The sequence below is a fragment of the Lampetra fluviatilis genome, chromosome 49 (genome assembly GCF_964198595.1).
Source record: "Lampetra fluviatilis chromosome 49, kcLamFluv1.1, whole genome shotgun sequence".
NCBI lineage: Eukaryota > Metazoa > Chordata > Hyperoartia > Petromyzontiformes > Petromyzontidae > Lampetra > Lampetra fluviatilis.
The window spans coordinates 627373-644184 of NC_136323.1; the positions used below are offsets into that span (position 1 = coordinate 627373).

Sequence of the window (16812 nt, forward strand, 5' to 3'; positions counted from 1 at the left end):
TGTAGCGTGTTCACTGTCACCTTGCCGTGGCTTTGTTAACCTTCAAGGGATGAGGGTCTAAGTTGACCCGCGAACCGGGATGTGAACTTGCGGCCTCCCAATTGTTTTGTTCTAAAACGCCACTGCGTGTGTCACTGGTCACTCATTCCTGCACGAGTAGCGTGCACACAGAAAGAGAGAGAGACACATACGTTTATATACAAAGATAAAGATCCCCCGTATAGCCTTAATATACTGTTGGGGCAAGTGCTGTTAGCAAGCACCTTTGAAGGCCAGCACGGCACACGAGGGGGTGGGTTGCCAGCACCACGCCCGGCCGCCTTTGTCTCCAAAGTGGCCATGTTTACACATCGAACCAGGTACACATTTGAGTCTGAGTCGACCTAGAGGAGGCCCATGACCGGTTCAGATAATTGTCACTGGTGTTGGCCATGAGCGGGAATCGAAGTCGGGACGCCGGGTTCATAGTGCAATGTGCTAACCGCTACACTACCGCTCCCCACATACACACGGGCACAAACAGACACACAATCAGAAACGTACATGTATTAGTTACATACGTTTTGCGTACGTAGCACATTTAACGGTGAGAAACCCCCCACGTGACACCGCACGGCATGGGAAGGCCCTCATCCAGCAGTGGATTGATAAAAAGCAACACTGTACATACAGCCATATGCGCACACACGGAGGCACGCGTGTTTCTATTTGTTTATTTATATGTGGCATTTTTTATTTTTTAGACATGTCAAATGGGACCACAAGAGAATGAATTAAATATTTTTTGACTCGGAAAATTCTTGGCACAAAAAATCCGGGGGAAGACAGAAAATTAAGTGACGTCAGTCGAACACACAAAGCTGTCGCGACCAGTGGAATTCATAACAAAGGTTGTATGTGTGAGATCGCGTGAATATAAATGTGTCGTTAACCCACCACCACTCGACACAGCCAACGAGCAAGGTTTGTTACGTCACCAAAAACGTGCCAATCCGTGACTACGTGAGCACAGCGGCGTGATGGAGAGTGAACCCACGTCAATCGGGTCGATTGCCGGCCGCAGTTGTCTGTCGCCGCATCGCTGCTGCTGCTGCTGCTGCCGCCCCTGTCAGTCGTTCACATTCACTGAAACAACCTTCGTCGTGAATCAGTTACATCGGCAATGCGACCGGGAGGGGTATCCGATGCAAAGTTCCCGAGTGAACATCGCGGACAGAGTGAAGTGTAAGGAAGAAGGCCACGACCGCCGACGTCTTTGAGAAAGGACGCGGCACGGACGGACGGAGGGACGGAGGGATTCACGCGAGCATCTGCGTGCATCGTCGTGCACGCGGCTTTGTATCCGACGGCATGATGCGATGTGCACATTCGCCTCGCATAACAATGCTCTCGGTGCATGAGCCGCGCTCCCCCAGCGTTCGCCAGGGGTGGGGGGTGGGGGGGACGCTTCCCAGCTGCCCCCATTCAATAGCATCGATCGGAGAGCTTTTAATGCCAATTCTACGCATTGCCCTGCCGGCTCTATTCCTGTGTGTGTGTGTGTGCATGGAGCGGTGGCGCATCGGCCAACACCGGTGACGATTATCTGAACCGGTCCGGGCCTCCCCTAGGTCGACTCAGCCTCAAATGAGTACCTGGTGCGGTGTGTAAACATCGCAACTGGGGAGACAAAGGTGGCCGGGCGTGGTGCTGCCACACACCCCCTCGTCTGCCGCTCCGGCCTTAATAGGTGCTCGCTAACAGCACTTGCTCCCACCACACCCTGTACACAATACCAGCAGATGTCGGTACAAATCCATTCCTGTTACCTGAACACTGTTGCACATTCTCAGACTGTCTGGTTCAATCCCGGACATGTGCCAACGTTAAACACATAAAGACTGTTCCCCATATTGCTATCCAAGGGATTATTGGGCAAGTGCTGTTAGCGAGCAGCACCTTTGAAGGCCGGCACGGCACACGGTGGGTGGGTGCCCAGCACCACGCCTGGCCGCCTTTGTCTCCCTAGTGGCGATGTTGACACACCGCACCAGGTACTTATTGGAGGCTGAGTCGACTTAGGGGAGGCCCATGACCGGTTCAGGTAATCGTCGCCGGTGTTGGCCGTGAGGGTGGAATCGAACTCGGGTCGCCGTCTTCGCCGTCGTGTTGAGCGCCGTGGTTTGGCCTCGGCGTTCCGTGGCTCCCCTGGGATTCCTCTCAATCTCCGATCGCTCTCACGCGACAATCTGCTTGATAATTATCCCTCAAGGATCCCACACAATTATGCAGGGCAGCAGCCTTATAGATTTTAGCATCTCTTTCGTCGCGAGCGAGCTCTGTCCGTGGGCCTTTCGTCAGTGACTTGAATGTGCGTGTGTGTGTGGGTGCAGCGCGTGGTGCTCGCCACCCATCTCCTCGTGTGCTAACAGCACTTGCTCCAACAGTCCGTTAAGGCTATACGGGGGATCTTTGTCTTGTGTGCATGTGTTTGGGTGCTGGTGGAAATGACGATTATCTGAACCAGTCCTGGGCCTCCCTGAGGTCGACCCCATGGCGTCTCGCGTGCGCCGCGTGATAGCGAGCGCCTGCGATGGCCGAGCGCCGCACGGGGTGTGGGTGGTTTGGTTGGTGTGGGTGGGGAGGGCGGTGAGGGTGGTGTGGGTGGTTTAAGTTGTGTGGGTGGCGAGGGTGGGGAGGGTTGTGTGGGTGGTGTGGCCAGGACCTGGGCAGCGGTGGTGTAGCGGTCAGCGCGCTGCGCCACGAACGCAGACAGCGGCGTAGAGTCACCGCGGTTATTACACCCGCGGTGATAATCGGGGCGGTGGCATCAGTTGAACCACGAACCTCTGTGATCAACCATCGAACAAAAGGCCGTTCGACGGTCGCTCGCACCGCGAACCGCTGGGCCGCGTCACCGCGCTGGCGGTGCAGCAGTGGAGGGCCCGTGAGCTCGGAATGTCCCCAGTCGCGTTCTTGTTTTGTTTCTTCTCAAACGAGAGAAAGAAATCACCTCGCATCCCGGCTGCCGAAACATTTTCACGACGTAATGGACAGTCGTGTGTGCGAGTTACGCCTTTGAACGGTGAGTGGCGGCGCAGTGGTTTCCGCGCACCGCCCTGTGAACCCGTCGACCCGAGTTCGATTCCCGGCTACGGCTAATATCGGTGGCGGCTGATATCCGAACCGGTCCCGGCCTCCGCTTTCACCAACCAGCACTGGCCAGAGTGGTGAAGTATGGTCAAACAGCTCCCACACGCGACACGGTGTGCAGGAGTCCTTCAACATAAGCAGAATTCAGAATGTGCGTTACGCCATTTAACTTTGAAGTTTAATTCTTAATCGTATTTAAAATTCAAACAAATGTGCAAGTTTATTAAATCCTCTGTTCACTCGGCAGTACAATTGGGTTCACCCACGGTTGATCGGTCGGTAGCGTGTGGTGGGGCACAGTGTGAGCACTCCCGTCTTAGCTCGGCCAACGACGATCTGAACCGGTCCTAAGCCTCCCCTAGGTCAACTCAGCCTTAGACGAGTACCCAGTGTGATGTGGGTAAACCTCAGCACTGGGGAGACAAAGGCAGCCAGGACACAGTGTTGTGCGTATTTTGATTTGCACCGTACTTGGCCAACTGTAATCGGAGGTGCTGACCACAAAGACAAAGATCCCCCATGTAGCCTTAACAGACTGTTGGGGCAAGTGCTGTTAGCAAGCACCTATGAAGGCCGGAATGGCACATGAGGGGGTGGGTATCCAGAACCTCGCCCGGCTGCCTTTGTCTCCCCAGTGGTGATGTGTATACACCGTACCAGGTACTCATTTGAGACTGAGTTGACCTAGCGGAGGCCCAGGACCGTTTCAAATAATCGTCACTGGGGTTGGCCGTGAGCAGGAATCGAACTCGGGTTCCCAGGTTCAAAACGTAGCGCGCTGACCGCTACACCACCGCTCCCCAGGTGCCGGCTACACCATCCTCACCACCCTCACCACCCTCACCACCCTCACCACCCTCACCACCCTCACCACCGTCACCATCCTCACCACCCTCACCACCCTCACCACCGTCACCATCCTCACCACCCTCACCACCCTCACCACCGTCACCATCCTCACCACCCTCACCACCACCACCATCACCGTGCGGCGCTCGGGCCTTCATAGGCACTGGCTCGCACGCGGCGCACGCGAGGGGTTATTGGCGTGTTTTTTAAGTCGCTCGACGATATTAATTCCCCCTGACCTTTTCATGGCAGCTGGGAACGGATGAGGCATCGATAGATGCGGCTGAGTGGGGAAAGACCGGCGATGAGAGGCGTTGTGGCCAGATCGCAGCGTGCGTCCGCGCCTGGTGAACACGCCGGTTCACACCGAGTGCAGTGGGTTCATCGCCATCGTCATCGTCAGCAGCCGTGGTCCATCCGCTGCCGGGTGAGATGGGGCTTCCGTAAGCCGCCACAGTCTGCCACGATCCTCGCGGCGTCGGCGCGTCGCGGCCCCGCGGCGAGCCATCGCGATGGGCTACTTCCGAGGGCGGCGTTGTCACGGCGTCTTCAACGGAGACTTTTCAGCGAAAGCGCGAGCCGCAAACACGTCGGCGGCTCGCGAAAAGATCGCACGAACCCCCCGCCCCCCCCCCTCACCGCCCCCCCCCCCACCGACCCCCCTCACCGCCCCCCCCTCACCGCCCCCCCTCACCACCCCCCTCCTCTATCTTCCAACGCCGTCTCTCATCTCCGCTTCTCGCCAGGCCCTCTGGTTCGTGCGCGCGCAGCGGCTTTCACGCTCGCAAAGAGAAATGGCGCGATCAGCATTCGTCGTTTTTGAGTCTGGCCACGTGGTGGTAGTTTGCCAACACTCCACCCCCCGGCGAGATCGCCTCCTGTGCGCGGGTGCATTGTTGTTTCTATTTATACATTCATCAAAGTCTGACCTGTAACGCTCTTCCTCGACGGTGGCTCGAGGCTTCCGCGACTGAATTCGGCAATCGACGTCGGGCGCCGTTTCGCTGACGCTGCTCCGAGCTTCATCAGGCGGCGGAGACTTTAAATTCGACCCCCCGGAGTTCGCTCCCTGGTGAAACGCGACGCGGTCTGTTTAAATAATAATATTAGTGTAGACGTGACAATCAGGTAGGGGAGGGTTTAATGGTAAGGTTTTTTAGCGTGGCCCTGACTCAAAAGCGAATATGGATCATTGCATTGGCTACCAATGCCCAAGGTTTAAAAATGTTTTACTCCCCTCCCAATTGGCTTTGAATTGTGCAGTCAGCATCGTGGCGAAGTATTGTGATATAACTCCCGATTCGATATGGGGAGGCCATCATCCAGCAGTGGATTGGAAAAAGGACTCTACGTCACGTAAATCAGCGTCATGTCTATTCTAGATTTTAAGTTTTCGTGACTGCAAGGGTCCATACTCTTTGGTTTTTTCGGTAAAGTCATGTAGGTGAAAAGATCAAATAAAAATGTAAATCACGACGTTTTCGGAGGCAGCACAAGCTTCCGTCTTCAGGTGGCACCGTCACAGCAACATTACTGTATCAAGTGGAGAGAACTCTAACCCCCCCCCCGGCCCATCCTGGCTCCTCCCCCCACTTAACCTGTATATAGTCTCGTGTCTCTTAGAGTTCTCTTCACTTGATACAGTAATGTTGCTGTGACGGTGCCACCTGACGACGGAAGCTTGTGTTGCCTCCGAAACGTCGTGATTTACATTTTATTTTATATTCTTCACCTACGTGACTTTACCGAAAAAACCAAAGAAGTACAGCGTCGTGTCCTTGAGTCCACGACACTTACATTCAGAACTCGAGCAGTGAGCAGAGCACCGCCTCGTGTCACGAGATGACACCTGGAAGAGGACATCGCAGAACTACTTCCGAGTGTGCCCTCTGTGCAGTGCCGATGAGACGGTCGCCTTCTGCGCAGGCTGTGCATTGTGCAGCAGCGTTCAAGGCAAATTAATGTTCGCCAGTGGAGCTGGAAAATTATGATTTTAAGCAGACATCCAAATTTAATGAGATGGCTTAATTTGTGCATTTATTGGTGACCAGATAGAGACTCACAAACTCACCGAACTTGAGTGAGCTATTTCATGTCATTTGGCCCAAAACCCAACTTGAAACTCAGGATCTCAGCAAATCCCGGCTCGTTGCTCCGAGCCACTTGGAGGTCACCACCTCTGGCTCGTGGTGTCGAGCCAGCAGATGGGGCTGAACGCGGCGGCGCGAATTCGCGAGCGTCGGTCGGAAATGGATGAAACATCCACAAGGGTTAACCCGCGCTGACGCCGCGAAATATCAGCGGCCTCCACGTCAAATCACCGCCGCGCAGTTTACGGCTCGCAGAGCTGCCGGCGATTTCCTCACCGTTTCCTCCCACCCCCCACCCCTGGTCCTCCCCCCCCCGCCCCCACCCCTGGTCCTCCCCCCCGCCCCCACCCCTGGTCCTCCCCCCCACCGCCCTCTCCGGCTTCACTGCCACCAACCCCCCCCACCCTCGCTCGGCCCGTGATCCCCCCCGGGACTCTGCGATCGATCAGGGAACTTAGCCGTGTCTCATCCCCCACGCAGGCCCCGATGCTCCTAAATAACGCCACGCGTGACGCAGCGGAATTTTCGGCGGTGTTTTATTTTTGCGCGTGAATGTGTCACGGGGCCCAATTTCGTTCCCGCTCACAGTCTTCCGACCGCCCGCTGTGGACAACGGTGGCTCGCCAGAGGCTTCGGCTGACAGTTTTTGTGAGCTGGATATCCATTTAACGTTGGGCCCCGACTCGCAACCTTAACATTTTGTTCGATGAAGTCAATCAGCAACGTGCGTGTTTCCGTCACTCGGAATTGGTACCAATTTGAGCGATTAAAATCAATTCTCTCTCTCACGATACCTGCATTGAATGGCGCCTGCAAGGATCGATTATTTCCAATTGTACTATGGTAATGCTACCATTGTTTGCGACTGGCTAACGGAGACGCTGCGTCCGCTATGGATTCCCCTGTGCACCACGAGGGGCCAAAGAGCCGTGACCCCGGAGTGAGACGATCCATCGAGCCACGTGGCGGGGGGCGAATCGTTGCACCTCCATTACACTCCCGAGACCCCCTGCGATGCAGCTCAGAGTGTGTCGCTACCGAGCTCTCGTCGCTGAGAGCGTGAGTCCTAGTTCCAGATATGGTCAACTTAGTTCGAGTGTCGTCGGCACGATTACCATCGTCAAATAATACAGATTGGATTTGGGGGAAGCTGTTGGTGCAGTGAGTCGCACAAACCGCGCTGTGACCCCAGTGACCTCAATGAGATGCCCGGTTGCGATTAATAGCGTCAGTGGCCAGCAAGTTATTAAACCATCCTGGACCCCCCCCCCCCTCCTTCCACCAACCCCCACTGCCCAGCGTGGTGAAGTATGGTCATGCAATCCCCATGGCCCACACAGCATGGGCAGGCCTTCAGCAGTGGAGTGACACAGTGAATTATGTAAAAATGTTTTATTCATTTTGGTTCATAAATTATCTACAAGATGGGGGGGGGGCATGCCTATTGCAGGTACTTGGAGAGAAGGATGGATTTATTTATCATCGTTTGAGCAAAACTTATAAAATACTAACCTACGTTGACAATGTCTTATGGCCAGTATAAGCGCATATATTAATTTGTTTTTCCAAAGTGTACCAAACTTCTTTTTTATAATTATAAATTCTTTTTCGTATAAAAATGATTACATAAATCTGCGGGACACTGTGCCGCTTCAGCAGACGGCGATAGATTTGAGGCGCTACGCAAAGCGGCATGCTACATTTCACTCGAATCGGTTTGTAAAAGTTTTCCTGAACGTGATTCAGACATTAACCCTTTCCCGTTCCGAGATGTCTGCAAGTCGCAGGGTGGGTGTCCCGTTTACCGCTGAATCTCGGAACGTGCAAGCGGCTCAACGGTAATTTTATTTAGAGAGGCGTCGTAGCACCGCTGTTTTTTTAAAGACATCGTACTCACCGGAGAAAACTGTAACGACACGACCGCACTCTACTATGGCTGGCGCCAAACTGTGGCACGCGCTCTCCCGCGTGGCCTTGTGGGAGCGTCGGTACATCTTCCGATCTGACGTACCAATTAAGTTACGTTATCTGATTCCATTCCGATGACGTGTGCGTAAAAACTACGACGTACACATACGTCACGGGAAAGGGTTCAATTCGATAGCGGAGAAACTGGCCGTGTGGCACTAATTACGACGGGTGATTGAGCCACGGGCCGTTGAAGCGGTCCACACGTTTGTGTGTAATCCCGGGAAAGAAAAAACCCCACAAACACAAATTCACTGAAGAATCGTGTTGCGTGTTCCCCGGGGGAAAGCGTGATTTTATTTCGATGCGAAAGGGCAAGAGTTTTAATCAGACATTTTGCGATGATTCGTTTCTTTTTGAACGTGTTTGCGATGCATTTCCTTGCGAAGCAATTAGGCGCTTTGACCCCGAGTTTACGTATTATACCGGCGCCGTCTGGCTTGACACAAAAAGCAAATTCCGCCCCTCGTAATCAAAGTCCAATTTGATTTCACCCCATTCCGCAAAATTACTTATTGCCTACAAACGCATTTTACATAAACTGTCTTGACGATATTAGCCGTGACTCTTTAAGCGTCCCATTAGAGCGCTGGCGGCTGATTGGCTCGGACATTTGCAAAGATGTGAGGTGGCTGAGCGTCTCATCGGAGACACGTTAATGGCTGTGTCAGAGACTCTAAGCCGGCACAGATGAGATTCCGAGTTCACGCACTGAGTCTGCGCATCTCTCTCTCAGAGGGCTCATTAACAGCTTTTTCAGAGGTAATACATGAATGTTTAAACATCTCATAATTCATTTTACATACCATAGCCTCGTTCATGTAAATTGCATCTCTCATAAGACAAGGCTGACAGCCAGGGAGCCGGCAACAACAATTCAGTTGTCTACATGGTCAAATGTTTTGGCCAATTAATAAGTGTTTATATACGTGGAAGGAAAACGGAGCACCCGGAGAAAACTCACGAATGCGAGGGGGCAACACTCTATCCCAGCGGTGGGCAACCGGCGTGTCCCGAGCCGCATACGGCTCTTTAAACCACCACATGCGGCTCTATCGAAGGGGCGTAACGTAGAATTCACTATCACAGTCGTAGAAAACAATAGTGAGTGTCTCCCGTGCTGTGCCGAAAACTGTCAATATACACACACATTTATATATATATACACATTTAAATATGTATACACTTGGCTCTTTGCAGAACTCCTGGGTAGGGTTTGGCTCTTTGATAATTATTAGAGGTTGGCCACCCCTGCTCCATCCCACAGAGAAGGACAGGTGACATCAGGCCACACTTTGCTGTGCCGCATTCTGCTGGCAAGCAACGGTCTGGCACCTCGATACCCACGGGGAGAGAGTCTCGCAACATTTGGTCACTCGTTGTGCGGATGACCCACCAACCCTGGCCGCTGCCTGCACAGTGCTGGATTGCAGTCCACGTGCGTCGCCACCACCGCCCGGTGCTGAGCCAGTGATGCCGAGAAATAAGTTGTAGCCCTGGGTCTGTTGGGCCGTCTCAAGGGGGCTCATTCAATGCTGTCAGACTTTTAAATGGCACCGCTGCGATCCTGGGTTCAAGGCCTGGATCTGAGTCTCCCAGCCGGGGAGCTCACAATGGCCACGCCAGGCACAGAGGTTACATCACCTCGATCCTGGGGTCAAATCGCGGCTTCAGCCTTCCGCTGTTACTTGTAGCCATGTGGCTCAGCGGCAGAGCGAACGACTCACAATTGGAAGGTTGTGAGCTGAAATTCTAGTTGGGGGTGAGGGGATGGGTCGACTCAGCCCATCATCATTTTGGGGTCTATAAAATTAGTACCACTTTGTGAGAAAGTCAACAGTGGTTGTCTTACAGAGAGACTCACCCCAGTCATAGAATTGTGGAATTTCCACCACTGGTTCAGCCGGGGTGTGACTAGGAGACGACCACTACCCCAGTGCGCCGTGATGTAACGGCACTTGTTACATCACGTACACAATGTGAAATCCGGTCTCATTCTAAGTATTCTCGCGTGGCCTGCTACACAAATGTCTGCTGGGTTGCCTGTTGTCATTGCTCAGATCACCCCGTGGGGCCCCGTCAGTGCAGTACAGCAACAGGCACCGTGCTGCAGAATCAATACCACCGCATTTGCGGATCGCGGGTAATGAAGTAATGAAGAAACTATAAGAATTCTAGATTTGAAGCTTTCGTGACTGCAAGGATTCATACTCTTTGTTTTTTTCGGTAAAGTCACGTAGGTAAAAAATAAAATAAATGAAAACAACTAAATTAAATCACGACGTTTCGGGCGCAACACCAGCTGCAGCCCAGGCGAGCCGATGTCACCTCCCGCTCAGAGAATGTCTCAGCTGGTCCTGAGCCTTGCCTAGGTCCACTCTGCCGAAAATCAGCCACTGGTGGGGTGTGCGTAAACATCGGCACTGGGGGAGACAAAGGCGGCCCGGGCACGGTGACTGGCCAACACCCACCCCCTCGCGTGCCGTGCCAGCCTCCACAGCTGCTTGCTGGCAGCGCTCGCCCCAACAGCCCCTGTCGGCTCCACGGGGGGTGGAGATCGTTGCCTTTGTCTTGTACACACACACACGTGTGTGTGTGTGCGTGTGGTACGTTTCTAACTGAATATGCACGCCGCCCTTTCAATTCCGGCGTTTGACCTCGTGCCTCGTGCAGCCGTCCCTGTGAATGAGCTGTCACGCGCGAGCGGTGTGCGCTGATTTAGCTCGAGGTACACGCGCTGTGTGTGTACACACACACTGTGTGTGTACACACACAAGCTGTGTTTGTACACAAGTTGTGTGTGTACACACGTTGTGTTTGTACACACTCACCTTTAGTTTTGCTCATCCCCCCCCCCGCCCCCCATGATGTCTGCCCAGCGTGGAAGAGTAGGCCAAAGTTCCCTCCTACGGGGAGACGCTCTCTACATCTCCCTCTTGTGGAGGCCCCTTACCGCCAGCAGCGTCGTACGCAAGAAATTGCAGGGCTGCACCTTTGTACAAAATTGCATTCGCGGGCCATACAAAATTATGAACTTAAAAATTAGCCCGTTAGATTTAGTCAAACATTCAATTAACTCGCCCCTAACGCGATGGGCTGGAACTGCTTCTCTTTGGCGAGGCGCGTGATGTGAGCTGGTATTGATGATGTTGCTACTCGCAACTGCTTTTCCAGGTTTGCTCCTAGATTTATTGAATTTCGAGTCCCGCCTGCGGTTGCCTTGGCAGGGCCACACCAAATGATTCCGCGGACCTCGTACGGCCCGCGGGGCGGACGTTCCCCACCCCTGGTGTAGAGCTTCAGTGCTCGCCGGTGTGGTCGGAGTTCCGCCTACGCGGCGCGGAACGCGATCCCACTCCACATTCGCCGAATCAATTCCCCTTCCACTGCTCGAGTTCCCATCTACAAACCTAGTTTTGTTAACTTGGACGTTGACTGGAGTTTGCCTTGGTCTGGGTGCCCTCAGTGTCTTGCGAGGTGCAGCATGCTTTCTTTGTTTATTGTATTGCTTTTCATTCTTAAAAGTAAATTAACATAAGCACCTTAATTAATGTATGTATGTTGAACTTCTTTTGCACCGTACATAGCCAACCGTGCTAATCTGAGGTGCAAAGGAAGGACAACAAACTAAAAATAAAACTCAGTTCTAAAGAAATTAGTTTTCAATCTAGATTTAAAAGTGCATAGCTCCAACGCATCTGAAAGTGTATGACGCAGTGACCACCTTTATTCGATGGCCAGGCAAAAGCCGCTGCGAGGATGACCGGAGTTTGTCATGATAGTTCATGATCTTTGACGAGAGCAGTGTGAGATGCAGTTTGGCAGGAACGACGCGATCTAAACATTAAATATTTTTATTATCGTAATTATTTTCACCAAAAGTGTTTGTAAGGAGGAGGTGTGAGAATGCGAGCCTCACGTCAACACCTCCGCGTGCGAGTGACTTGAGTGTGCCTCTCCTCACAGGACACTCGGCCCAACACCCTTCAGTCCCTGCTGTTGCGTCCGGCCTCTTTTCAGCCGGCCTCAAAAGCAGCTGCAACCCTCGGCCGTGGATCACCGCTCAACGCCAGCGGCTTTGGCCGCTGACTGTCGCCTTTCTCGAGCAAGGCGCGCCTTTGTCTCGAGGCACATCGTCGAGTGGCGTGTGCTTAGCGTGTGCTTAGCGTGTGCTTGGCGCGCGCTTAGCGCGCGCTTAGCGCGGTCTCCAGCCTCGCCAGCTCTCCCGTTTCTTAAAAACCGGAGCAGAGAAGGGGGGTGGCGGAGGGGGGGGGGGAGAACAAACTAATTTGCCTCGTAGGGTTTTAAGTCAAGTTCGCAGCGCAGTGAGCGATCCACTGCACCAGCGCTCCACCCAGCTTGCAGGCATGTGTGTAGTAGATGTCGAGACATGTTGTGCCTACATGAAGACAACGATCCCCCGTGTGTCGCCTACACCGACTCTTGGGGAGAGTGCTGTAAGTGAGCGTCGTGTCAACCTCCGATTGGCACGTTTGGCGACGCACGGTGCGATAGAAGTCCAACGTGCATACAAGGCCGGAACGGCGTATGAGAGGGTGATGTGACCAGCAACCACGCCCCGTCGCCTTTGTCTCCCCAGTGCTGATGTTCACACTCTGCACCAGTGGCTGTGAATCTGACTCGGTTGTCCGGGTTCATACCACAGTGTGCAAACCACTTCACTCCTGCTCCCCGCTGTACTCGCACACACGCACACACGGGGTAAATGTGCTGGTGTTTGCGTGTAAGTGGTCGTTGGTGACCGGGTTGAGGCTATCGACTCATGCCACTTGAGAAACTGTAGAATTACGTTTGACTGAAAACCATCTTCAAGCGTGTCGGTAAATCTCCACTCATTGCCCTGAGCCACTTGGTCACCTCTGAGCCACTTGGTCACCTCTGTGCTGGGAGGTCACCTCTGTGCTGGGAGGTCACCTCTGTGCTGGGAGGTCACCTGGGAGGTCACCTCGGAGGTCACCTCACAGCACGGCTCCGCCTGTGTGTGGACCCGTGCTGTCTCAGCGTCTCGCGGTGCCGAGATGTTAACTCCCTCGCCTGGTATGCAGGAAGTCGTGGGCTCTATCCTGACCCTGATGCCTGCTGTCTGCTGTATATTTGGAGTTTGAATGTTCTACCCCCTGGTCGTATGGATTTTTCTCCGGTTTTTCGCTCCACATTTAGAATCGACATCAAGCGTTTAGAGTATGTGGCTGCTATACATGTCTGCGTGATAAGCCACTTCGTTGAGCTGTCATTTGTGGCCAGGTCGCTTCTGAAAAAGAGTTGCATAGTTCAGTTTGGTTAAATATTCGTGATGATTCTGGTGGTGACCAACTATCTACCGCACGATTGTCGTTTTCAGGTGACCACAGACTTCCTGTGCAACGGGGACTATGCCATCGAGAGGATGGGCGTCAAATACCCGGCCAAGTTGCACCTCAAGTCTCCGTTCGACCCCGAAAACAAGCGCGTGCGCGGGAATTACGAGTGACGCGCGCCGCTCACAGCGCGCCCACCACTGCCACCAGCAGCCGCTCATCTCGAAGCGTCGCCCGTGACGTACGGCCTACACAAAGCGCGATCGCTAAGGCCTGCGGCGATTTGCCCCCTCGGCCCCGCCCGCACGGCTAGACAAATTGTCGCAATTCACGTTTGCAATTCTATTCGAGAATCAATGGTTTTCTATCTCAATCTTAGCGAGGCGTTTGTATTTTACGTCTCGTGCCTTCAGCCTGTGCTGTCTGCCTCGTTTGCTCCGTTCAATCTCATCGTAGCCCTTGTTCCGCTAAATCCCAGCTCCGAGAATGTTGAATATCGGTTTGACCGTCGTGCGACGAACACCACTCTCATATGCAGAGCGAGTGGGAAAATGGTGCCCTCTGCTATGTGTAGACCATTGGTCGGTTGAAGGGTTGAAGGGGGTCTCAGAGGTTGCTCTGTAGTGTCCGCGTCTGTGGGCCGTTCTCCAACACCAAGGGTTAACCGCACTGCCCTGCGAGAGATCTGAAAGGATGCCTCGTAACAGTCTGGATAAAGTTGAAGGATTATGACAAGAAAATAACATTAGCGTATAACTAGCACGAATCGTAAGTAGTTGGTTCACACGCGTATGAAAAAACTAGAACAGACTCACATTGACGAGTCGATGAATCTTTACCGCAAAGCAGGCTGGATATTTGCTAATATGGAGAACGGTGAGCTGTGAGCTGTTAGTCAGTGGGCCAGAGCAGCGGAAATGTGTACCACATAGGCCACTCTAATCAATAAAGGTTTTTAGGTTAGATCGTATAAATATAAATGTGCCATTAACCCACCACCACCCGACACAGGGAATTAGTAAGGTTTGTCACATGAACAAAACGTGCTAATTACATACCTGTCGACCCCTAATCAGTGCCCTACCTTATTACAGACTAATTCAGACCTTATTGGTCACCCCGTGCCCTTACAAATCTCAACGTTCATCGTACAAAGTCTCAGGGAGAAACACAAACAAATAGGCAAAAAAGATGTGCCCGTATTGAAACGGCTGTACGCCGTATGGAGCTGGAAACTCAATTTCCCTGTCCAATAATACGGGTAAACCGTATGGGTTGACAGGTACGCAGTTAGTTACTACTTCAACACACCGGTGTGTTGACGAGTAAACTCACAACACTTATAATTAGGGACAACATAGGTAGTGAAACCTTAGTCGCATCGATTTATTTCTGCAACTAATACAAATTAATTACTTGATAACCCAACTCATTTCAAGTGCATAACAGAGGCTTTTTGGGTTAGATCGCGTAAATCTATAAATGTGTCGTTAAACCCGCCACCACCTGACACAGCCAACTAGTAAGGGTTTTCACGTAAACAGAAGGTGCCAATTCGTCACTAGTACAGCACTAACCGGTGTGTTGGAGAGCCAAGCCACAACATTTACAATCTGAGTACGACGTTTCGACAGTAATTACAACCAGCTTCATCAGGCGACAGCCAGATTTCAAGTGGCTATCAAACAGGTCACCGTTGTTGGTCACACAAACAAATGGGGACCACGAAAGTTATCCCACCTCGGGTGGCAGCGACACGCGAGAGACGTCTGATCTCGACTCGCGGACTGCGCGAGACATCTTGTCGTGTGATTCATTACCTGGTGAAGGGAACCGCCAAACGTGATGGCATTGTAGGAGGTTAGCAGTACGGCGCGTCTCGCACGCTCGAGTCTGAGCGTTGGTGCGGAACGTTTAGGAACGGGAAAGAGTCGGTGAGACCGCGACGAGGATGCGAGAGCGGACGTCCTGACGTGACTACGCAAATGACTCCACGCTTCCGGCGATGAAGGCGTTATGACGGTGACGAGACACAAAGTGAGTGCGGTGTGGCGGGTGGAGTCTTTGAGACCGACAGGGGAAGTTTCCTTCATTTCACTCTCACTTAAGATATTCTACAACGAAAAGTGTGGAGTTTGCCTTGAAACCACCCTGGTAATAAAATGGCGCTTTTCGTGATTGTGGCCGGGTTCCATTTCCCGCGCCGTACTTCCGTCATCGTGGAATCGACCCGATTGTGCGAATCGCAAATAGATCCTGTGCTTGTTGCTGTCAGCCGGTAACGTCTTACTGCTGGGACAAGGCCTCACATTCCTTCCTTACCCCAGTTGCTCCTGTCCAGGGCGCCACGATGGCGACATGTTAACTCCCTCGCCTGGTGTGCAGGAGGTCGCGGGCTCGATCCCGACCCTAGCGCCTGCTGCTGTATATTTGGAGTTTGCGTGTCTCTCTCTCGCCGTGGTCACGTGGATTTTTCTCCGGGTCCTCCGGTTTTTCCACCCACAATTAAAGTATTTGGCTGCAATACATTTGCACGTATTAATCCGCTTTAGTGAGCTATCATTTGTGGCGAGGTCCGCTTCTGAAAAAGAGCTACATAGCTCAGTGGGCCTTACCTTGTAAAATAAAAATAGTTTACTTTTTAGCAGCCTCCCAACTCTACGGTCCTGTCTCGTTGCTACCGTCTCTTCTGTGGTCTCTCTCGGCTCGGCTTGCCCTTCTCTCGCGGGCTCCGCTCGTTCGTTAATTCTGTTTCTCATCTCTCGTCGGGTTCGTCTCGTGCCGTAATTCTGCCCCATCTCCACTTGATTTCTTCAGGTTTAATTCTCAGCAACATTTACTTACTCCTAACGTACTCATTTCCGTAGGTCATTGGCTTCTTTTATGCGTGTATCGTGAACGTGTGATTACATACAATATATATGTTAATTATTGCACCCTTGTCCGTGTTTGTTAATGTGGTTGGAATTGGCCGTTCGGGATGATTTCAATACGGTAATTAACCACTGCGAGTGGAGTGCTAGGCGTAAAGCTCCCGACGGATATTGAATGGATGTCATTGCTTCATCTGTAAGGGATTCATTGAACTTCTGCCAGTTGTGGGCTGAGGCAAAGCTCCCTTAAAACCCCACCAAATGGCATTCCTTCTTCCACCACTGTGGAATAGTGACATTGATTATATCATTCAAACTTTAGTGACAATTGTGCTACAGCAGGCACAGCCTCACAGTCGTATCGTCAACCGGCCCTGGAAGTTGACGCCACAGAACTACTTCCGAGTCCCTTCAATTGGCCTTTCTCACCCAACACTAGAGGGCGCCTCTTCGCGTTCTGTCAGTGGCTCAAAACATTTAGAAATATTCGATTTGTCATCATCATCGCTACCTGCCATGATCTATCCACTGCTAGATGAAGGCCTCCCCAAACTGTTGCCATTCCTCGCAGTCGTCCTTTTG

At 52.6% G+C, this 16812-nt stretch overlaps 1 protein-coding gene across 1 annotated transcript in view; it reads left to right on the forward strand.

The window, feature by feature from the left end:
* SARDH (sarcosine dehydrogenase) overlaps positions 1-16285 on the forward strand; it is a 91026-nt gene extending 74741 nt beyond the window's left edge. The window contains exon 21 of the mRNA XM_078877830.1: positions 13402-16285. Within this exon, the coding sequence (XP_078733956.1) occupies positions 13402-13530 (129 nt within the window). The 3' untranslated portion in view covers positions 13531-16285. The remainder of the gene's footprint in view (positions 1-13401) is intronic.
* Positions 16286-16812: the final 527 nt, after the last annotated feature.